This window comes from Jaculus jaculus, chromosome 4 (genome assembly GCF_020740685.1).
Source record: "Jaculus jaculus isolate mJacJac1 chromosome 4, mJacJac1.mat.Y.cur, whole genome shotgun sequence".
Classification (NCBI taxonomy): Eukaryota; Metazoa; Chordata; class Mammalia; order Rodentia; family Dipodidae; genus Jaculus; species Jaculus jaculus.
In genome coordinates this window covers 9895398-9918311 of record NC_059105.1, presented here as the reverse complement: position 1 = coordinate 9918311, position 22914 = coordinate 9895398, and the positions used below count along the sequence as shown (strand labels likewise).

The 22914-nt window shown below is 45.9% G+C and overlaps 1 protein-coding gene across 2 annotated transcripts in view; it reads left to right on the top strand.

Moving 5' to 3' along the window:
* Kcne4 (potassium voltage-gated channel subfamily E regulatory subunit 4) overlaps positions 1 to 21289 on the top strand; it is a 37807-nt gene extending 16518 nt beyond the window's left edge. Inside the window, exons 2-3 of one of the 2 annotated variants that reach the window (XM_045146671.1) lie at positions 17958 to 18281; positions 18801 to 21289. In XM_045146671.1, the coding sequence (XP_045002606.1) occupies positions 18818 to 19321 (504 nt within the window). In that variant the 5' untranslated portion in view covers positions 17958 to 18281; positions 18801 to 18817 and the 3' untranslated portion in view covers positions 19322 to 21289. Of the gene's footprint in view, positions 1 to 17888; positions 18282 to 18800 lie in introns of those variants that run through there. The other variant, XM_045146670.1, reaches the window with a different exon arrangement.
* The last annotated feature ends 1625 nt before the right edge of the window (positions 21290 to 22914 follow it).

Sequence of the window (22914 nt, the reverse complement as noted above, 5' to 3'; positions counted from 1 at the left end):
CAACTCCCTAGAACCCACATAAGCCAGACGCACAAGGTGACATATGTGTGCATGCACACAAGGTGGCACACGCGTCTAGAGTTTGATTGCAGTGGCTAGAGGCCCTGGAACACCAATATTCTCGAATTTCTCTCATAAAATAAAAATAAAAAAAATTAAACTCTTCAGGGGCTAGAGGGATATCTTAGCAGTTAAGGTGCTTGTCTGCAAAGCCTAAGGACTCAAGTTTGGCTCCAAAGAACATATAGAAGCCAGATTCCCAGCTGATGCATGTGCACAAGGTGGCCCACATGTCTGAAATTTGATTGCAGTGACTAGAGGCCGAGGCAAATAAAATAAATAAATGAAAAACCCTTCAGGCATACAAAGAGCAAAAGCAACAATGTGGCAATCATCTGGCTTGTGAGTGGTCTCCTTATCTTCTTTCCCGGTCCCTCTACCGTGTTTGAACTACCATGCCCCCCATAGGCTCAAGTGCTTGACCATTGGATCTCCAGTTGGTGGTGCTGTTTGGAAAGATGTAAACCTTTAGGCGGTGGAGCCAGGCTGGAGGAAGTGGATCACTGGGTGGTGCAGTGGCCTCGCTTCCTGTTTGTTCTCTGCTTCCCGACTGACTGTGGCTACGATATGACCAGTCGACTCCTGCTGCCGCACCTGCCAGGATGGAATAGAACTGCAAGTGGCAATAAACCATTTCATTGCCTAAGTTGCTTCTTGTCAGGTATTTTAAAAATATTTTGTTTGATTTTATTTATTTGTGTGTGTGTGTGTGTGTGTGTGTGTGTGTGTGTGAGAGAGAGAGAGAGAGAGAGAGAGAGAGAGAGAGAGAGAGAGAGAGAGAGAATTGGCACATCAGGGTTTCTAGCCACTGCAAATGGACTCCAGACACATATGCCATCATATGCATCTGACTTATGTGGGATCTGGAGAATCAAACCTAGGTCCTTAGGCTTCTCAGGGGAGTGCCTTAACTCTGCCATCTCTCCAGCCCCTTGTCAGGTGTTTCAGTATATCAACAAGAAAGAAATGAATGCATTTTGCTTTCTACCCTCCTCGGAAGTCAGCATCAGGTGGATGGAGGGTTGCTCCCATGTGAAATTTTGTAGTTTTAACTGTTATGTTTGTATCTACTAACAATTTGAAGCATAAACTCTAAGTAAATGATGTGATGCTGCATGCATCTTTCTGCAATTTGCTTTCAATGGCCTGTTTTATGTTTTGAGATATATGCCTTTTTAAATAATTTTTTATGTATTTATTTATTTGAGAAAGAGAGAGAGAGAGAGAAGAGGGAGGAAGAGAATGGATGCACCAGAGCCTTTAACCACTGCAAAAGAACTCCAGATGCATATGCCACCTTGTGCCTCTGGCTTACATGGGTCCTGGGGAATCTAACCTAGGTCCTTTAGTTTTGCAGGCAAGTGCCTTAACTGCTAAGATGTCCCTCCAGCCCCAAGATATATGTCTTTATATGTGTTACCTCTGTGGTATTCATTTGAACTTTTTTGTCGTATTCTGTATGTTTTCTTTCTTTAGCCTTCCCTCTTCCCATTCCGTTTCACTCCATTTTCTCACCCCCTCCCTCCCATGACCCGTTCATGATGTGAGTACCAAGGGAGCAGGCAGAGGACAAGTGCCCCTGTGTTTTCCTGAGTTCATGTATGTAGAACATGGCATGGGAGCCTAGCCAGTGGCACTGGAGGATTAGATCTGAGAAAGTTCAGGATGGTTTATTCACTTCCTCTTTGGGCTTCAGATCTGTTGTCTATAGATGGGTAAAAGAATCTCTCAGGCCCTTTTCTTCTGTTGAGTGGACCCTGGGCTCCTGGTAGGCCTGCATGCTCCACTAATGCTGTCATGGAGGTAGCAGCCATTGGCAGAAAACTTCACTGAGCTGCTGGGCTCCCGGTGCCCCCCTTGATAGGGAGACCGTCTACACAACGTCTTTCCTTAGATGCCCTCTGAGGGGGTGAAGGAATTCCACTGTTTTGCCTGACTATTCCCAGGACTTGCATCTTCCCTGAGAATGAAACATAGAATCAGGGAACTGGATCCTGTCCAAACCTCAAACCAATTCTAGTCAGCTGTTGTCTTTGAACTCGGTTTTTCCTCCTTCCTTCCGTTTTCCCTAGTGTCTAGTTACAGAGTCAAGATGACGATCTCTTAGGCTGAGTGTTTAAGAGGAGAAGAGATTTGGTGGGAGTGAGTGGAAGATGGAGCCTGACTTCAGATATTTGCCAGCTCACGAAGTTAAGGATGGAAGACAATACTCTCGGATGGTTACAGAGAGGAAGGTACCAGTCACAGTCAGATGTTCTAGGCATGTTGACTTGGCCTGATGTAAGAACTTTCTGATAATCCCAGCCATCTTGAAAGAAAGCCTTTGCCCAGGAAGGCATTTAACGACTGAGTAATTGAATATGTCAGTGATCATATGATATAGTCAGGCCTTGGGTAGGCACTGTGAGGAAAACTGGCATGAGTAAGACATTGTTTCCACAGTCAGGAGCTGAAAGATAGCACATATTCTGCTTTGCAAAAAATAAAAATAAAAATAAAAAATCCTTTGGTACTCATTGTCTTCAAGGCGATAAGTCTACTGCGAATGGTTAATTCTGTCACGATGACAAGATCCGCAATCACCTAGGCTATACATCCTAGAGTGCATGGAGTGTTTGGATTGGGTTAATTGAGGTGGGAAGACCCACTGTTAACTGTAGGCAGCACCGTTCCAAGGGCTGGAGTCTCAGATACAAAAAGAGGAGAAAGCACCAGCTTTCTGGCTGCATGCAATGTGACTGGTGCCTCAGACTCCCAGCCCCATGATTTCTCCTTCACCGTGGGCTGTACCCTTAAACTTTGAGCCAAAACAAACCCTTCCTTCCTCAAGTGGCTTTCTCTCAGGTATTTTCATACAGCAACAAGGAGAGTAATTAATATTAGTTAGGAATGAACCAACATTCTTCCCCAGGAATACTTAGGAGTAGACCATTATTCTTCCAGAATTTTCTCTTACCTATTCCTTGTTGCTCTGGGTCACACTCCCTCCTCAAGACTAAGTAGCGGAAGTGTCTCAACACTTAGGAGCCACAGAACGACTCATGACTTCAGGGCCATTCCCACCAGCTCTGCTACTGGCCCAGGTCTTAAGGTGATTTTGTCACCCTCCCCTTTTCTTTGTTTTTTTTTTAAGATTTTTTTTTTTTTTTTTACTTATTAGAAACAGAGGGGGGGGCGGTGGGAGAGAAAGAGAATGGGCATGCCAGAGCCTCCAGCCACTGCAAACAAACTCCAGATGTATGTACCACCATGTTCATCTGGCTTATGTGGGACCTGGAGAATTGACCTGGGTCCTTAGGCTTTGCAGGCCAGCACCTTAACTGCTAAGCTATCTCTCCATCCCACCCTCCCCTTTTCTGTGGAGGAGTAATAAAGAACATAGGCATACGATGACTCATTCTGTCTTGCGTTTGTTGGATCTCTAGCCTCCACTTCTTTTTTAAAAATTATATTTATTTACAAGCAGAGAGATACCGAGAGAGAGAAATAGATATAGAGAGGAGACAGACACAGAGAGAATGGGCGTGCCAGGGCCTCCAGCCACTGCAAACGAACTCCAGATGCATGTGCCCTCTTGTCCATGTGGCTTACATGGGTACTGGGGAATAAAACCTGGGTCCTTTGGCTTCACAGGCAAATGACTTATCTGCTAAACCATCCCTCCAGTCCCAGCCTCCACTTCTTTGAACTCTGGAGCAGTGCTTTCTTTCCAGCTCTTCCCAAATTTTCCCCCAGTTGTTGATTACCTCACATCTGAGCATGCGGTACCCCGTTCTGCAGAGTACCCATCCCCTTGTGTGCACTTAAACTGGCTGCATGTTATTCATTTGGCATGAAGGTACTGCAAGTGGAGGCTTCCGTTCTGCTAGTGTGGCCAGTCTCTGAACTTGACTCTTTTCATGCTTCTCCAAGCCTGCTCTTGCCCTGTGGATTACATGTTTCCCATCTCACTAAACTCCTATTACAGGGCTGGAGAGACTGCTTAGCAGTTAAGGTGCTTGCCTACAAAGCCAAAGGATCCAGGTTCAACTCCCCAGTACCCACATAAACCAGATGCACCAGGTGGCACATGCATTTGGAGATCATTTGCAGTGGATTTTATATCATTCATTTCCTAGGGCTGGGGGTATAGCTCAGTGGTAAAGACCTTGTCTCACATATGAGAGGCCCTAGATTCAATCCCCAGCAAAAATTTTAATAAAAAGGTTCAACTCTTTCTGCAACTTCAAGTTCAGTGCTGCCTGATCGTCCAGGAAGAGGGCATCCTTGGCCCGGGCTTTCCCCTTGTTGGTGGCTATTGCAGTAAATGGTCTTCTTCTGGCTCAAGCCCGTGCCTTTTGCCATGTAGGGTTCTTAGCTTCTGGAAGTTGCAGACTGCTTTTTATGACTCCCCCTCATAATGAAGCTCTCTTCTGAAGGGAAATACCCTTTGTCCCCTCCCTGTGTAGGGTGGGTGAGGGAACAGGTGGCCTGTCTGTAAGGGCTTTGCACTCTGTAATGTGGCTCTTCATCACAAAACAGAAGAAAAGTTGGAGGTGGCTGGTCGTGTCATCTGGATGCCCCTAGATGCTAGGCAATATAAAGTATAAATAAAATAGGAACTGAATATGGCAATATTTTTTTTTCATTCCAAGGGCTAGCAAGTTGAACAACAATTTGGAAAGAATGATACTCCTTCCCTCCATCCACTGAGAGACTTTGGCGACATTTCTCTCTTTGCCGGTCTCCTCCGCGAGCTCCTGCACGGCTCCCTTTGTTCCTCCTCCTCCGGTGGGCCGAGAGAACACAGGGTTGTGGTGGGAACCTCCACCCCTGGCGACAGTAATTGTCACAAGCATAGAACTCAGCATTTGTTTGGCTTCTTGGTCCTGATTACTTTTATGCTGGTTGGTGGCATATGACGGTGTATGCTTTGGTACCATCTTAGATCTTGCTTTCTAGCAACACAGTCAAAACTAGCTATATGACCCGTGGCAAATTCCTTAACCCCTTTCTGCTTTTTCTTCATCTGTCAAATGGATAAAATAATAGTTATTTCCCTAAAGAAATGTAAGGAGGGATGAGAAAAGAACAATAACAACAGCAATATAACCAGTACTTACTGGACAATGATTGAATGCCAGGTAGCTACCCCAGGGAGCCTTATGGGACTGGAACTGTTCCAAAGCCTCAATCCCAGTTAGTAGTCATATTATCACGACTCTCTGCTTGCAAGACTGTCTGTATTTATTTGACTCAGGGCTTATCCAGTGAGAACAGCCTTTTACCCAGGGACATTTGTCAAAGAAACTAGAGATAATGGATTAAGTTCGTGGCTGTCCAAGGCAATGTAATTTGGGGGATAAACAATAGACTTATAAGGAAAACAAACCAAGCTTAAGAGAGAAAACTGGAGAATGATTGATTTATTGGGACTTTGTTCCTGGTAATTCAGAAAGCCCCACACATGACAGGTGTGCACCTGCCCAGGAAAGACCTGACTAGGCCTGATCGTCACCTGTGGCCTGGCATGAGTCCCTGCGTGAGTGGGAAGTGAGCCTGCATGTTAAAGTCTCTAAACACGCTGCACACTCTGTGACAAAGACATGGAAACAGTGGATCTCTGCCCAGCCATCATCTGGTCACTGACTTAACTGGCTAAAGACGTCAGTGACTGCACACAGCAAAGATTTCATTTCATCTGATGCAGACTTAGCCAGAAAAGTTATTAAATAAAAGAGACTTTCACAACTGATAGAAATAAAAGTGATACAGACAGAATAAGAAAAGTAAAGCTGTTTCTCTTTGCAGATGACATGCTATTATACATGGGACATTTAAATGAATCTGCTAAAAATTAAAACTAATCAACATGTTCATCATGGTTTTAGGATAATAGAACAAACATACAGATTCAATTGTTGTTCTATGTGCCAGCAATGAGCAATATGAAAGTAAAATTAGGGGGGGAGGACTGGAGAGATTGCTCAGTGGTTAAAGGCACTTGCTGGTAAAGCCTGATGGCCTGAGTTTGATACCTTAGTACCTACATAAAGCCATATGCACAAAGTGACACATGTGTCTAGAGTTTGTTTGCAGTGGCAGGAGGCCCTGGCATTCCCATATTCGCTCTTTCTCTCTGTCTACCCCTTTCTCAAATAAGCAAATAAATATATTTTTAAAAAAGAAAATAAAATTAGGAAGTAAATTTTATTTAGTTTAGCATCAAAAAGAATAAATTATTTAAGGATAATTTACCAAATAACATACAAATCTGATACATAAAACCCAAAATGTTGCTATAGGAAATCAATGAAGATATGAATAAACAGAAAGACATCTGTCTATGGACTGGGAAATTTAATATTAAGATGGCATAATCTCCAACTTGGTCTACAGATCCAGTAAGCTCACTACCAAACTTGTAACTGCATTCTCACACTCTAGAAAACAGACATTCATATTACATTTCTTTGGAAATTTAGAGGAACCCAGGATAACCAAAACATTCTTGGAAAGAATCATAAAGTTGGATAACTCACACTTCCTGGTTTTAAAACTTATAAATGTGCACCATTCAAAACCATGTGGTGCTAACATACATCTAGACGTGTTGCTAAGTGGAATGGATGTAAGAACTCAGCAATAAACCCATACATCTAGGATTAATTGGTTTTCAACAAAAGTGTCAGTAGCATTCCATGTGGATAGGAATAAACCTTCTCAGCAAGTGATACGGAGGCAGCTGGATAGCCACATGCAGAAAAAGAAATTTGTATGTCTACCTCATGGCCTACAAAAACGTGCTCAAGATGGATTAAGGAACTAAATGTAAGAGCTAAAACTATGCCACTTAAGTGGAAATTTTATGTCAATATTTGTGACAATGGACTGAAAAATATTTTTTTAGATTATGACACCAAAAACATAAATAACACAAGAAAACAAGGTAAATTGGACTTTATTTTAATTCTTATTCTTTAAATTTTTATCTATATTTTTGCACGTGTGTGTGTGTGTGTGTGTGTGTGTGTGTGTGTCTGTCTGTCTGTCTGTCTGTGTGTCTGTCTATGGGCATAAAAAGGTCTCTTGCTACTGCAAACAAATGCCTGTTCAGCTTTACATGGGTAGCTGGGGAATGACACCTGAGCAGACTGTGTAAGCAAGTGCCTTGACCTGTTGAGCCATCTTTCCAGCCCCTAAACTGGACTTTTTGAAAGCTGAAAAAAAAAAAGTTACACTTTAGAGACATGGTCTTGCTGTGTAGCCTAGCCTTGCTTTGAGCTCTCTGCATAGCCCAGGGTGTCCTCAAACTCATGGTCCTTGCTCCAACCTCCCAAGGGCAAGGATAACAGGCGTGTGACACTGTACTTGACCAAATTAAAAACTCTGCATTGAAGGACACTATCATGAGCATGAAAATACAACTCACAGGATGTAAAAACTGTTTGCAAGTTACACGTGGTAAGGGTTCAGTATGCGGAATATGTGTGGAATTCTTATAACACGTTAAAGCAAATAAAAATAAAAGTAAAATCTCAAGTAACCCAGTTAAAAATGGTCAAAGCACGTGAACAGATAGGTCTTCAAAGGAGATATAAGATGGTAAGCACATGAAACGTCGCTTGTCATCTTTGGTCATTCGAAAAATATGCACACACTCACTTGCATGCTTGCATATTCTCCCGAAGTCATGCTGAGTCAATTCCCAGTGACAGTGACGAGAGGCGAGGCTTTCAGGAAATGATTGGCTCAGGAGGGTGGAGCCTTCATGGGCAGCATTACTGTCTTAAGAGACTGGAGGGAAAGAGCTAGGACCTCTGGTTTTCTGTTGTTTTGGGTGTGTGAATGGTTTGTGGAGTGTGGCATGTGATATGATGTGTGTGTGTGTGTGTGCGTGTGTGCATGTGTGTGTTTTGTGCATATTTGTGCAGATGTGCATTCCCCAAGTACCTGTGTGTGGAGGCCAGAGGATGTAAGGTGTCACCCCAACTCTTCTTCCTTATTTCCCTGGGACAAAGTCTCATGCCAAGCCTGGAGCATGCTGCTTTTCAGTTAGGTTGACCAGCAAGCCACAGAGAACCTATTTCCACCCCTTGAAGATACTACCTGGATTTTTCGGTGGCTGCTGGGAAGCGAACTTAGGTCCTCAGGCGCGTACATACAATAAGCACCTTTCCCCTCCCCCCTTCCCCCCAGGCATTTCCACAGCCCCTAAGCTAGGTCCTCTTTGCCCCTTTCGCCCTTCTGTCCTCTGCCACGCGAGGAAGCAGCAATGTGGCTGCATGCTGGGGACAGAAACGGGGCCATTACCAGACACTGAACATGCTGCCATTTTCGCCTTGGACTTCCAGCCTCCAGAAGTGACAGACACACTCCTCTTCTTCATAAATCACACAGTCTGCTGAACAGAAACTTGAACAGATTAAGCTAGTATGTCCAAATTTCAGCGGGGCTTACTTCAACAGGATACATGGTTTCTTGTAATCGCTGAATCCTGAAGGCATTTGGTTAAGTGAAAGAAGCCAGGCTCAGAGGACCACAGATTGACAATTGCATTTCCAGGAAATGTCCATGACACTCAAATCCACAGGGACAGAAAGTAAGGTAGACCTGTAATGCAGGCATCTGCTTCAGGAGTCGGCCTTATGTACTCCACTGCTGGACCCACTTCTCACTGCCGTGGAGATGTTCATCTTTTTGGGGGCCAGATTGATGAAAGAGGTAGACCTTACTCTTGACTTCTGAGAAAAGACTGAACTCGTTTTACCAGAAATGACAGAAGCATAGGGTATGTGGAATTTTCAGTGAGTCTTGGATTTAATTTTCTTACTCTCTCTCTCTCTCTCTTCCCAGGAGACTTGTCTTCAGGCTTTCTCTGTGCCCTGTTGCTGGTCATGCAGGCTGAACCTTGCAGCTGTCATGCTAGGCAGTCCTGGCCACTTGCCTGAGGAGCTCTGCAGGATCCCAGCCCAGGAGGAGGCGGACCTGCACTGCCCGGGCTTGGAGTGTGACGTCCTGCACACCAATGCTTGGCTCTGTTTAAAGAGGAAGCCAGATCTATTCAGCCGTGAAGCTCGGATCTGGCAAAGTCTCTGCTGTGTGGCAATTTCACTTGGTATTTGATGGCTTCACCGAGTATTGTCAGCGGTCTGCTGGTTTAGGTTGTAAGGCAGGTATGTTTGCTTCAATAAGCAAATGAATCGATGAGTGAGCAGATGGAGGTCAGGCGTATATATTCTCATGCACGGTGGAGAATGGAGCCAGAAGCCATGATGGGTTGGGGCGAAATTTTGGAAATGTTAACCTGACACATCCAGTCCTGGGTTTGCCTGACTTATGACCAAAAGTCTGCACATGTCTACAGGAATTCCAGAAGAACTGGGGGACATTTGATTCTGCTCATTCTCCTTGCTTGGCCAAGACCAGCATTCCGTCACAGCTCTCCTGCTCATGTGCAGGTCAGAAATGAATTCTCCAGCTCACGTGGTGAACTCATTCTCTCTGTGTGATCCTGGCTGTCACCCTGGACTTCCCAATGTCCTCTTCCCCTTTACTCCTTGCTCACGTGTGGGAAGTGGCATGTGACTTTTCACAATTACTTCCTTGTTGGCAGAGCCAGCTTTGGTACAAGCTGGTCCCTGTGTGTTCTGTCAGGCAAAACAAGTCTGTGTGGCTTTATCAGGTGAGCTTTCTTGAGGAGGAGCTCATTTTTTATGTCTATATAAATATATATTTCTTTTTTGGTTTTTCAAAGTAGAGTCACACTCTAGTCTAGGCTGACCTGGAATTCACTATGTAGTCTCAGGGTGGCCTCGAACTCACAGTGATCCTCCTGCCTCTGCCCGAGTGCTGGGATTAAGAGTGGGGTGGGGAGGGAGAGGATAAAGGGAGAATGGGTGCACCAGGGCCTCCAGCCACTGCAAACGAACTCCAGATGCATGTGCCCCCTTGTGCATCTGGCTAATGTGGTTCCTGGGGAATCTAACCTGGATCCTTTGTCTTTGCAGGTAAATGCCTTAACTGTTAAGCCATCCCTCCAGCCTTCATATTTTTTCTTTTTTTGAGGTAGGGTCTCACTCTAGCCCAGGCTGACCTGGAATTCACTGTGTAGTCTCAGGGTGGCCTTGAACTCTCAGGGATCCTCTTACCTCTGCCTCCTAGTGCTGGGATTAAAGGTGTGTCCTCATGCCTGGATGAAGAGCTCATTGTTTGTGCCCAGCTGGACCAACCATAAGAACAGGGCTATGGAAAGGCAGAGGCCCTTGGGGCTGGGAGTTTGGCTTAGTAGTAGATCATGTACTGCAATGTCTGTTACCTGGGGCCGGTCCCTAGCACCAGAAGAAAAGAAAGGAAAGAAAAGGGTCTTTCAGGGCCTGTTTGACTTGGGCTGCCCTGCATCTTGGACTCTTTCAAGAGATGGATGGAGAAGGTGATGGGAAATTGTTGCAGCAGGAAGCACATCCCAAGAGGAAGGGAAATCTCCACTGCCTGCCGTCTGTAGTTTAGTCTGTTTGGCAAGAGCACAACACAAGCCGTGGAGTCCTCTTAAACCTACAGCGTGAGTCCCTCCTCAGAACCAGGCGCCTTTGGTCCAGGTGCCAATCACAGCTAAGCAGAGCTTAGGTATTGGCTCTGGCAATAATTACCTGATACTTAAGGAGATTTAGGAACTGCTTTTAAAGGTTTCTGAAACATGTTTTGTTTTTTTTTTTTTTTAAATAAATGTGTCATTTCTGCTCTATACTGGAGTCCCCAAAGCCCTTCACCAGCAAGTATCCTCTTTACAGCCTGACCTCTTCATTAGCTGGGGCCAGCGGAAGTGGCCAACAGCAGTTGAGCACTGTGTGTCCCAGAAACAGACTGGGCGTCTGGCAGGGCTCAGTAGGAGGCGGGCCTGCAGCGTGACCAGGACAAGCTACTCTTTACTGTCCCCATGTACGAACTTCCGGTGACCACTGCCCTCACTACAGCCTCTTGTAAACAGCTTAGAAACGACGCGAGGAGCACCTACCACGAGCACCTACCATGTTCTTTTTGTAATCCAGGCCACACACAGTCTTGGAAGTTTATCACGGGCCCAGCGCCATTCTAGGTGCCGGGAATGAAACAGTGAATGACTGTTTGGTCTTCCATGTTAAGCCAGATGGCGCACGGGGCCATCACGTAGTCTACGCGGTTTAACACTGATGGGGCGGGAAGCTTGCTTTGCGCTCAGCGCGGTGGTAAGCGTTGGCACTGGTTAGGAGAAGGGAGTGGACCTGCAGGCTGTTGCCTGGCAGTGCCTTAGTTTTGAGTCAACAGGCTCATAGTCCAGGGCCAGCATTGCCCTGTCCTGTGATGGGCATCTAGGGAAGATCTTATAGCTTTTCTAGTCATGCTTAGGGAATAAAACTCTTGCTTGTCTGAGTGTCCCTGAGCAATCTCAGCTCAGTAATGAACTCGAACCATCCCAAGTGATCTCATACGTGCTCAACTTTATCGGGTTTAATAACCCCTTCCTCTCTCTCCTCCACAGCCTGGGCTTTGGGTAGGCTAGAAATCACTGGTAGGCAGGGTCATGACTCCAACCCCATGCCATGTTTGTTATCTGCATGCCATCCATGTTTTAAAATGGCATACATAGACTTGTTTGTCTTGCCTTAGTGTTTCTGGGAGTTCTATGTCACCTTATCCAAGTTTTGGCCAGGAAATACTCCAAATGGACCAGTGATTGCCCTTAGGAATCGAGACTGAGCTATGGGTACGAGAGCTTTGTATACGCTGTCTGGGGCTATTGTTAGGAATTTCAGAAGCAAAGTTGGTGCTCCTGCGTGGCTCTGCCCTTGCTGATTAAGCCAATCAGCTGATCAGGCAGCCCCTTGGCTCCGCCCACTACGCACAGGCTCCTGTTGCGGGCCTTCAGCATCTAGGCACTGTCTCTTCTCACCAGCACACAATCAGTCCCTCTTGGTGGTCTCTGTGATTGACAAGTGGGGTCCTCAGGAGTGATCTGCCTTTTTGCCTCTTTCTGTCTCCTGTCCTCAGGCCTCATTGTGGGGGATAGACACATCTGGCTGTGGTCCAGCTGCTGCAGCTCCATCTCTCCTCAGCCCCTTGCTGCCTTCCTACACCCCCATGGGCTTCTTAGGTCCTCATTCTTGCCGCTGCACTTCCCCCCCTATTTTCCTCCTTGGAGGGTATCTCCATTGGGCAAAATTATCTTCTCACTGCATCTGGTTAATGACTACTCAGGCCTCAGATCCCAAGCCAATGATCATTCCTCAAGAGAGCCCTCCCTGATTTCTCCGAAGAGATCAAATCCCTTCAACACTTACTTTCCTAGCAGTGGTTGTCTCTTTTGCAATATGTTTCCCTCTTGACACTTCACTCATAGAATTTTTGGATTCTACCGTATGTAAGCACACAAACATTTGCCTTTCTTTCTGTTTCTTCCCCTCTCGGCTCTGGGTTCTAATGACGTCTTTGCCAAGTACTGGCCTTGGGGTGCTGTGCAGGGTCTCCCTGTGCGCTAGTGTTCTTGTTGGTGCCACTGGCAGGTTAATAGAGTCGGTCTGACCATTTTTAATTTTTTGTTTAGTTTTTAATTTATTTATTTGAGGGAGAAAGAGAGAGAAAGAAAGAGGCAGATAGATATATAGAGAGAATGGGTGCAGCAGGGCCTCCCGCCTCTGCAAACAAACTCTAGATGCGTGCGCCCCCTTGTGCATCTGGGTAATGTGGGTCCTGGGGAACCGAGCCTCGAACCAGGGTCCTTAGACTTCACAGGCAAGTGCTTAACCACTAAGCCACCTCTCCAGCTCGATCTGACAGTTTTTAATGAGGCTTAAATAAGCATAAATATGGGATGTGCTTAGAGAAATTCCTGGGACACCTTAGGTATTATTCAAATATCAGTTAAATAAATATCAGGTTTTAGTGTTTTCATATTTATTTATTTATTTATTATGCTTTTCCAAGGTAGGGTCTCTCAGGGTGTCCTTGAACTCACAGTGATCTTCCTAATTCTACCTCCTAAGTGCTGGGATGAAAGGACTGTGCCACCACAGCAGTATCAGGTTTTAAACATTTGAAATATAAGTAACAAATGTGAGTTAATATCAGCCTTACTTCTTTTTAAAATATTTTATTTATTTATTTGAGAGAGAGAGAGAGTGAGAAAGAGGCAGATAAAGAGAGAGTGAGTGAACAGGCTTGCCAGGGCCTCTAACCACTGCATTCAAATTCCAGACACATGCGCCACTTTGTGGATCTGGTTTACATGGGTGCTGGGGAATTGAACCTGGGTCCTTAGGCTTCAAAGCCAAGCACCTTAACCACTAAGCCACATATCCAGCCCCCAGCCTTTACTTCTTAATTTCAGGAGTGCTGGGTTCCTCCGTGTCACCCTTCTTTGGATGATGTCCAGGACGACCTAGTCACAGCCACATGCTTGTGATCATAGCTGGTGTTACGAGCAGGACCTGGAGGCCATGCTAGGTACCTGGAAAACACGCAGACCCATCTTACTCTGAGTGCCAGGAATGCCGCAAACTATGTGTCCAGGGAGGGGGACTCAGGGTGCTGGAAGGGCTGACCCACCCTGAGAGCTCTCAGGCAGAGCTCTTCAGGAGTTTCCAAGAAGTGCAAGAGCAGTGATGGGCACCGTGGGTTCTGTGTTGCAAGGCTCTGGAAGACCAGCAGCCTGGCAAGCTGAGGTGTGCGGAGCCTGCTCGACGGTGGGATGCTGCTGAGGAGCATGGAAGAGCTCACGGTCCTATTCTTAACACGCTTGCAGGAGGCTGAGACCAAAGCTCAGAGAAATCATGCCGCGGAGCCAGTCACGTAGCCAGCGTGAGGCTGAGCCAGGTCAGCTCTCGGCACTCCTCGCTGATGTTTAATCTGATGAGATTCATGATTTCGCTGTTACCCCAGCACAGACTTTGTTTAGTCACAGAAGCTGTTAACATAATTTCAGAGATGTGTGGCCAGGGACTTCTGGGTCATCTGGTGAAAATGACGTTACCAGGAAATGAAAGTATTCAAGCTCTCAAAGCTCGAGAGAAAGTGTGTGTCAGGACCGGGTGGGGGGGGGCGGGAGGGAAGAAAACAACACTCCACATGAAAAGCAGAAGATCAGAGGTGCCCTGTAAATATAAGTAAAAGGGAACTGTGGTGCTCGGGGCCACAGGGATACAGGGCAAGGGTATTGCCCCTTCACTGTCATCTAGAACATTCTGGGGGAAACCACAGCCTCCAATAGAGTCCCATCTAGTGAGACGTAGGGTAATGGAAAAAAGTATGTTTTAGAGTCCTATGGATCTGGGTTCAAGTTCTTAATCTACACAAATGGCATGATTTTGGGAAATATGCTTAGCTTTCTGGCCTTTATATATATATTTAAATTACACACACAAACACACACACACACACACACACACACACACACACACACACATACACAATTTATTTGAGGTAGAAAGAGAGAGAGAATGGGCGCTGTGCTCCAGGGCCCCCAGCAAATGAACTCCAGATGCATGCATCTCCTTGTGCCTCTGGCTTACGTGAGTCCTGGGGAACTGAACCAGGGTCCTTTGGCTTTGCAGGCAAGTGCTTTAACCACTAAGCCATCTTCTCCAGTCCTGGCCTTCAGTTTTACTATCAATGAAATAGGTATGAGAACACTTGCCTCACAAGATTTTGAGTCAATAGGCACCTAGCTAGATATTGATGGTAGCATATCTCAGATTTATTTAAAATACCAGCTTAATATATTCACTCACCAAAGGATAGAATGAAGCATTGTGAGATAGACCTGGCTAATTGATTTTTTTTGTTTTTTTTTCAAAAAGTTTTTATTTATTTGAGAGCAACAGAGAGAAAGGCAGAAAGAGAGAAAGAGAGAGAGAGAGAGAGAGAGAGAGAGAGAGAGAGAGAGAGAGAGAAAGAGAGAAAGAGAATGGGTGTGCCAGGGCCTCCAGCCACTGCAAGTGAACTCCAGATGCGTGCATCCCCTTGGACATGTGGCTAACATGGGTCCTGGGGAATCGAGCCTCGAACCAGGGTCCTCAGGCTTCACAGGCAAGTGCTTAACAGCTAAACCATCTCTCCAGCCCCTTTTTTTGTTTTTTTTAGGTAGGGTCTCACTCTGACTCAGGCTGACCTGAAATTCACTATGTAGTCTCAGGATGGCCTCAAACTCACTGTGATCCTCCTACCTCTGCCTCCCGAGTGCTGGAATTAAAGGCGTGTGCCACCACGCCTGGCGCTAATTGATTTTTGAAATATTAATTTTTGTTGTTGTTGTTTTGAGGTAGGGTCTTTTTAGCCTGGGCTGACCTGGAATTCACTATGTAGTCTTAGGCTGGCTTTGAACTCATAGCAATCCTCCTACCTCTGCCTCCTGAGTACTGGGAGTAGAGGTATGCACCACAACACCTGGCGATTTTTGAAAAAAGTTTAATGATAATGCAAGAGGGAAAAGACAAGTAGTGTTGGAATCATTAGACTTCCACATGTTAAAAATTAAAAAGAGAATCTTGAACCATACTTTATGTTATAATAAAATGAATTTAAAATGGGTCATAGGCTTAAAAATATAAAATAATGATAAAAGTTGTAGAAGAAAAAGAGGGAGAAAATCTTCAGGACCTTGGCTGATGTAAACATGTGTTAAGATTCATAAAACATAGCTACATTTTGAGAAGTTGGACTTCACCAATATTATGACATGCTTTCTCTTTAAAAGACATTTGTTAAAAAATGGAAGTGTAAGACATAGAGCTGGAGTAAGTATTTCTAAGATGGATTTAGTTCATTAACATTGTTGTCTCCCAAAGCTGTAGACAGAGCAGATGTAATTCTCCTGCCTCCGATAGCACACTTTCCCAGTGTGGCCTCTCGGGCCTCTCCATGTTAACACCATGTCTCACCGCTTCACTTCTCACTATATGGTTGGGAAGGACAGAAAATTGAGCTAGAAGTTATGAGTCTGCAAGCCCAAATCTCAAGTTCCACCCCCGGGGGTGGAGGGCACAAAGGAAAAAGAGTAGTAGTGACAGGTCCATGGAGAGGCATATGCACACCAGGGAGCAGCCAGAAACCTTTGGTAGCCATGACACTCAACTATGACAACAGAATGCATAAGTCGAGCATGTGGCTTCTACCTGACAGTGCTAAGAGCTTTCCTCCAAGGTTTCCCTGAGCTAAGGTGGAAATATTCATTGCTGATGTTAGCAGACACCCCTATTAGGGTGACAGGGGCGCACCAAGCAGGCACATTTGTGTCAGCCAAGTTTCACTGTATGGGTGACCTTGGTGTTGGGATTGATGGCAGGTGATGACTCAGAACCAGCTGGGGACTAAGGTGGTAACCATAGAGCAGAGACGTAGGTGAGTAGTCCTGTTGCAGGGATAGCACCATGGACACATGACTCTACCTCCTTTTTCAGGGGCCCTCTTAGGATTAATGCCAGCCGCAAACCCAGGCTCACAGTGAAAGTTTACGTGCCTGGACCTTGCATGTTCTGGATGGCCAGAGGGATATCTTCTTGCTTCTCAGCCTTACTTTAATGATATCAGAAATGCACATAATGCTTCCTTTAGACTTGGTTTTGTAGTAGTTTTGCTACAATTTCTAGGTTACAGTCCACTGGAGATAGAGGATCCCTTTCAGCTTATTTGGACTTAAGTTGAAAACCTTCCAGGATGAACATCTCATGGGAATGGAAGGACTGGCAGAAAAGTCCTCAGTGCCTCTTCCCACATCCATCACAGAAGCCTTTTAATCAGGGTCTACCTAAGGGTTCATAGCTTGAACAGTGCTGAGTGGATCACTGGAAGAATGCCTGTTCCTCCTGTGACCTGCCAGTGACAGAGATATGTGAACAGTCTCTGTGTGATGTTTTAAAGGAAAAGCTATGAGGAGCATAATGGAGCAAAGGTTGCTCACAATACACAATATTTTTCACCATTACACATTTCTACTTCACACACACTATTAGCAAGAACCTGGGATGGACTGGGGAGATGGCTTTGTGGATAAAAGCACTCATCTGGAAAATGTGGGGACCTGCATTCAGCTTCCCAAACCCCACATAGAATCTGGAATCTGTGGTAGGCTTCTGTAATCCTAGGGTTCCTATGGTAAGAAGGGAGATGGAGACAGGAGAATTTCCAGAAAGCTCACAGACCAGCTAGCTGGGAGAATGAGATATAAAAATCAAGGGAAATCACTCAAATGAGATGGAAGGCAGTGACTGACACCTGAAAGTTGTCTTCTGACTCCAACATGTTTGCCACAACAGATGCCAGTTTACACACACACACATACACACACACGAATATGGATGCTTTTTAGATTTATTAATTTTATATACAAGGTTTAGCTTTGTAGTCCAGGCTTGCATTGAACTTCTTTAGGCTTAAGGCTCACTATTGCATGAATTACACATCTATACCACAACATCTGAGCAAATTCTGAGAGATTAAAAATGATGATTATAGAGAATAGATTTGTGAGCTTGACATAGAAGATGGTATACTCTGCTATTTATAGGGCCAACCTGCACCATCTAGATTTGAGTCTTGAGTGGTCAAACTGAAAGAAACTTGAAAGTTTACATGGTCTGTGTAATTCTGCTCAGTGAAGCCTTCCACATCCAACAACTTGACTATAAGGAAGCCGAGTCGTGGGAAGGTTAAGGAAGGATGTTTCAAATTTGCCTGCTTAGCGGAAGAGCTGAAACTTTGGCCCTAGTTTCTTAACTCTGAACTTGCTTCCAGCTGTCTTTCAGAATTCCAGCGATGTGCCTCTGAAACCTACAGATGAAATCATGGTTATTCCTCAAGAGGGAAATGTAGCATGAACTCACTTTCAGTGAAGGTGGGCTTTGGGGGAAATGGTTGAAGCTTAGCACATTCTTTTCTCTTCTTTTCAGTCATTCCTGTGGCCACCTGAAGGCTGTGGCTCAGTGCAAGGGCGTGAGGTGCAGGCAGCTCCGGCGGACTTCCCAGCCCTTTTCTTTTCACAGCTGCAGACTTCAGGGAGTTGAACTGCAGTGCTTTGAGTTCACTGCTCACGCTGCCACAGTCGACGTCGGTTGTAAATTTTCCTGCTGGAACACGTGACGATGCATGTCTTGACTATATATCCCAAGTACAGCAGTGGAGCTGTCAGAGCGGAGCCGGGTGCAGAAAGCCCTCAGGACGCCACGACTTAGGGAGTTAGGAATTCCACACTTGGGACACAGTGTCAGCCTTTGGTAAGTAGGGAAGGTTTCTTTCCTTCAGAAACACATAAAAAGAGCAATATTCCTAACTATTAATAGATGAAGTTTCCTTTTTTTCCTCTTTCTCTTCTTTCTTCTAGGAAACTGCTTTGAATTAAAAAAAAGTTTTTGCAGGAAAACGTAAACTTAGTTTGTGTGCTGTGGGTTATTTTCAATTTTAAAGATAATTATTTATTTTCTCTCTGCTTCTCTATGGTATACGGTTATGATTTTTAAAGTATAAAAGTAACACTTGATTGTTTTTAAAAGTGCAAATAACGCAGATGTGTCTACATTATAAAGTGAAAGTTTTCCTTACTCCCCCGCCCCCCGCCCCATTCCTCATAGCTAACTGTGTTAACTGCTTGCTAGGACGTCTCACTCCTCTTCCTTCACGTCTGCTTCTTTATAACCTGCTCTGTCTCGCCGCTCCATAAGGCATGTGCATGCTGTCCTGCCTGTGCCCTGGATGTGGGCTGGTCTGGACGCTCTGACCTGCAGCTTTCTCCCCAGACTGCAGCTGTGTGAGGATGGAGCCCCTGAACAGCACGCACCCCAGCCCTGCAGCCTCCAGCAGACCCCTCGAGTCCCATGTGCCCGGCAACAGCAGTGGCCATGGCAACGAATACTTCTATATTCTGGTTGTCATGTCCTTCTATGGCATTTTCTTGATTGGGATCATGCTGGGCTACATGAAATCCAAGAGGCGGGAGAAGAAATCCAGCCTCCTGCTGCTGTACAAAGATGAGGAGAGGCTGTGGGGGGAGGCCATGAAGCCTCTGCCCATGATGTCAGGCCTGAGGTCGGTGCAGGTACCCATGATGCTGAACATGCTGCAAGAGAGTGTGGCACCCGCACTGTCCTGCACCCTCTGCTCCATGGAAGGGGACAGCGTGAGCTCCGAGTCCTCCTCCCCAGATGTGCATCTCACCATCCAAGAGGAGGCAGCCGACGATGAGCTGGAGGAGACCTCAGAGACACCCCTCAACGACAGCAGCGAAGGGTCCTCGGAGAACATCCATCATGATTCCTAGCACCCCTAGGTGTCCGGAGGTGGCTCCATCAGCCAGCACCTGAGACATAGGAGAGACGTTTCCCAAGTGCCCGGTGTCACTTCTGCAATGCAGCTGTCACTTTGAAAAGACCGTGGGGCAAGTCCTCCGGGGGAGGCAGGCAGAGATAAGGCTCTGCAGGGAGTCCTCCGCCCTTGAGCTGCCTTTGGCTTGGACCCACCACTGAAATGCCCTGAAGACATACTGTGTGCACAATTACCTTGGGGCCTGCGTGTTGGGGTCCCTGATTAGCATGTGGCCGGATAATGTGCTTGTCATTTTCTCACTGGATGTCCTGGGTAACTTCAGCAGCATTTGCTTGTTACCAGGGCTGACAACTGCCCAGGGCAGGCTGAGGGATTAATTTTGATTTGCTAATTTGTGTACAGCTTTGTTCTTCTAGATCTGATTCCAAGTAAGCATCTCCACAGTGTGGACCTGCAGCGCTTGGTTCAGGGTGTCACACGTTTCTTTGGATTTGAAAAGTGAAAGTTTGATGGGGATTGTTTTTTGAGAAAGCCAGAGATCTGAACCAGCATGTTTGCACAACGTAAGGAGAGAAGGCATCTGTTCACATTAGCTGGGGTTATACAAGATGCTGTTCTATTGTGATCTTTTGTCTTGCCTATGAGCTTGAACTGTGACCTGAGACTGTCCAGCAAGGGAGGTGTGCATGATCATCTTTCAGTCAGAGAGCGTGCCCAGAATCCAGCCTGTGGTCAGGATGGCTGTGCAGGGGTTCCCTCCCAACTTTTCTAGAAGGAGGAATGGTGAGGCTTCACCTCTTGCTGTTGATTATTTTCCCGGCCTGGTTTCCTGAGTGGGGAAAGGATCCACGAGGGCCTCGCAACGTAGGATTTTTGTCACGTAGCTGAGCCCTAGAAGGGCATGCTCAGGCCGAGAGCGCTCGAAGCTGGGAACTAAGTTCTTTGCTTTCTGATCCACAGGCCTGATGCTAATTTGCTGTGTGGTCCTGGGCATGTCATCAAGAAGCTCATTGCCTTCATGGGGCTCCAGAGGCTGTGTAGCCCCAGGGGGCTGGGAGGACAACTTTAGACTTAGTACTGTGTGATGAATCCTCCATAGCCTGGTGTGAGGAAGTTTGGACCAAATAGTTCCCCTTTGGCCAGTTTGTCTGAAAAGGATCTGCTGAGTTGAAGAAGCACTTGGAGATGGAATATATGTAACTGGGGAATTCGGACTGGGGAACTTGGGGCTAATCACCAACCATCCTTGAAGTAGTTTTCCCAGGAATGAGCCAAAGAGGCAGATAGCATGGCTTCCTCTGCAAAGTCCTGTGGAGGGCGGGGTGTGAACGCTCCCAGCTGAGGGAAGAGACATGCAAAAGACATGCTCAGGGCTGCTTGTGACGCCCTTGTACTCTTGCGGCCTATAGCTCTGTAGCAGGTTCTTTTGCCCCTTGAAGACAAGAAGGAAGCAGAAAACCAAAGAGGTCAAGTTTAACTCCAGTTAAAAAACAAAAAACAAACACCCCCCACCCCACAACTTAATTCCTATAAAGCACAACTCTGCCTGGGTTGGAGACTGAGCAATAAGGACCGCTGCCACGGAGAGGTTAACGGTGGGAGCTGGCGTGTCAGCTCACTGACACGGAGGTAGAGGAAATTTATTTTTATGGGGAAAGGGGCCCTCTGTTCACTTTAAATTTTAGAGTGTGGATTGACTCCAAAGGGGGCTGTTTAAGTCAAAAGAAGCCAAGTTAAGTTTGGCCTCTTGCCTGGAATCACTTGAATTCTGAGACTTTACTGCGACGGACGTGTGCGTTGTCACATTTTCCATTGCTTAATCCTGAAGTTTGGGGCGAGTCTCTCTGTGCCCATTCAAAAGCGATGTATATACTTTCTTATTCTATTGAGTTGTATAGAATTGTCTTTTGTATTTAACGGTTTGTCAGTTTCACATTTTTTTTTAATTTAAATAAACAAACACATTTGCTCTGGGAAGTCATGTTTCTTTGACTCTTCAATATAAATCAAATTCCTAGTTTCTATGAGTCACACACGCCCCAAGTGATCACTTGACTTTGCTCATGGCTTTCCTGACAGCTGATCTTGTTGCTTCCAGGTAAGTGAGGCATATTTCTTGACCTGCTTACAGAGAATAGAGAAGAGGATGAGGACGGCTTGACATCAACTTCTTCACAACGTTTGGACTTGAACGCGTCGAGGCTCAGCAAGGGTTACTTAGATGTCATTCCCACTTAGGTTGCAAGAAAAAAGTTGGTTTGCAGGTAGACTTGGCAGATGTTACCCACATGTGTGGCTCCTGCAGACCAGGCTATGGCTGCACCTCCCCTGACAGCATAGTCAAACTGCACATCCGCCGCGGGGTGGCCTGCCCTCCCCCCAGTTTCCTTCCTTCTAAGCCTGATTTCTAAACTCCTCCCTCCTGGTCTTGCTGTATCTCTCCAGTACCACCTGAGACACGGTCAGCCTATGTAGCCTTTCTCCTTCATGACTTTTATTATTTACCCAGTCAGAGGTGCTAACAAGAAATGACCCAAACCTGTGACCCATTTTTAAAATCACAGATGGTAGAAAAATCTCCTTGCTTTTATGTGTCTTTGCTTCTAGCAAGCTTGGCATTTCTATTTTAAGAACATGTTTCCATAGGCTTGCAAATAATTGCCTAAAAAGGATTTACCTGGCAGAGGAAAATGGGATCGTGCCTCCCTGTGGAATAACCTCAAGGACCCCAACTGGCTGGCTGTGTGAGATGAGAAGATGCTATGAGTGAAGAGTCAGGGAAGCCCACCCACATATTCCAGCTTCCAGCCATCCTCAGTGAGGAAATAGTTAAGAAAAAACCTTTTCTTAACATGGGCGGAAGAAGAGGGAATTCTAAACTCTAATTGTCCTAAAAATATGCAGAGTACACTATGTCGTTTTAATGGAATATTTGTTTTCTTTAAAAAGAAAAAGAACTTCTAAGCAGAACCTAAGGCCTCCAGGGGTTTAGTCTGTGTGGATTTACTCATGCATGTGAAAGACTGGGAGGGGAGTTTGGCCCCGTGCACCTCAGATATTAGGAACATGTCTTCACTGCACGTCAGTGTGGAAGGATGAGGTGAATGGGCTGTCCTGCTTGTCCCACACGGTTCTAATTTACACCGCTGTACGTCAGAGTCAGGCAGGGATGCTGCAGAGAGAGAAGCTCTTTCGTGGACAGAATCACGGGGTCAAAACTACCGGGAAGGGCTGAAGTGGAGCCAAGAAATAAGAGCTCTTGGCTTGCAGGCCTAATTGCAAAGTGAACCCCACGGTGCATTTGGAGCTGCGACTGGACAGTTTGTGGTAAGACAGGCTCTTCTACGACTTGGCCAAAGAGAGGCCATTTATCATCCTGTGCAATGCTGTTCTTCTAATCTGAGACATTATGGCACATTGGAACACTGAACTGAAAATGTAATTTCAACTCCAGGTTGGGACAGTCTATATTCTTACCTTGAAGTCGGGGCTCTGTGGTAGAGAGAATCGCAGGGTCTGTCTGGAGGCAGAGGCTTGGGGCTGGGAGAGAGAGACGTGCCAGGCACGCATGGATGTGGGGGTGGCTGG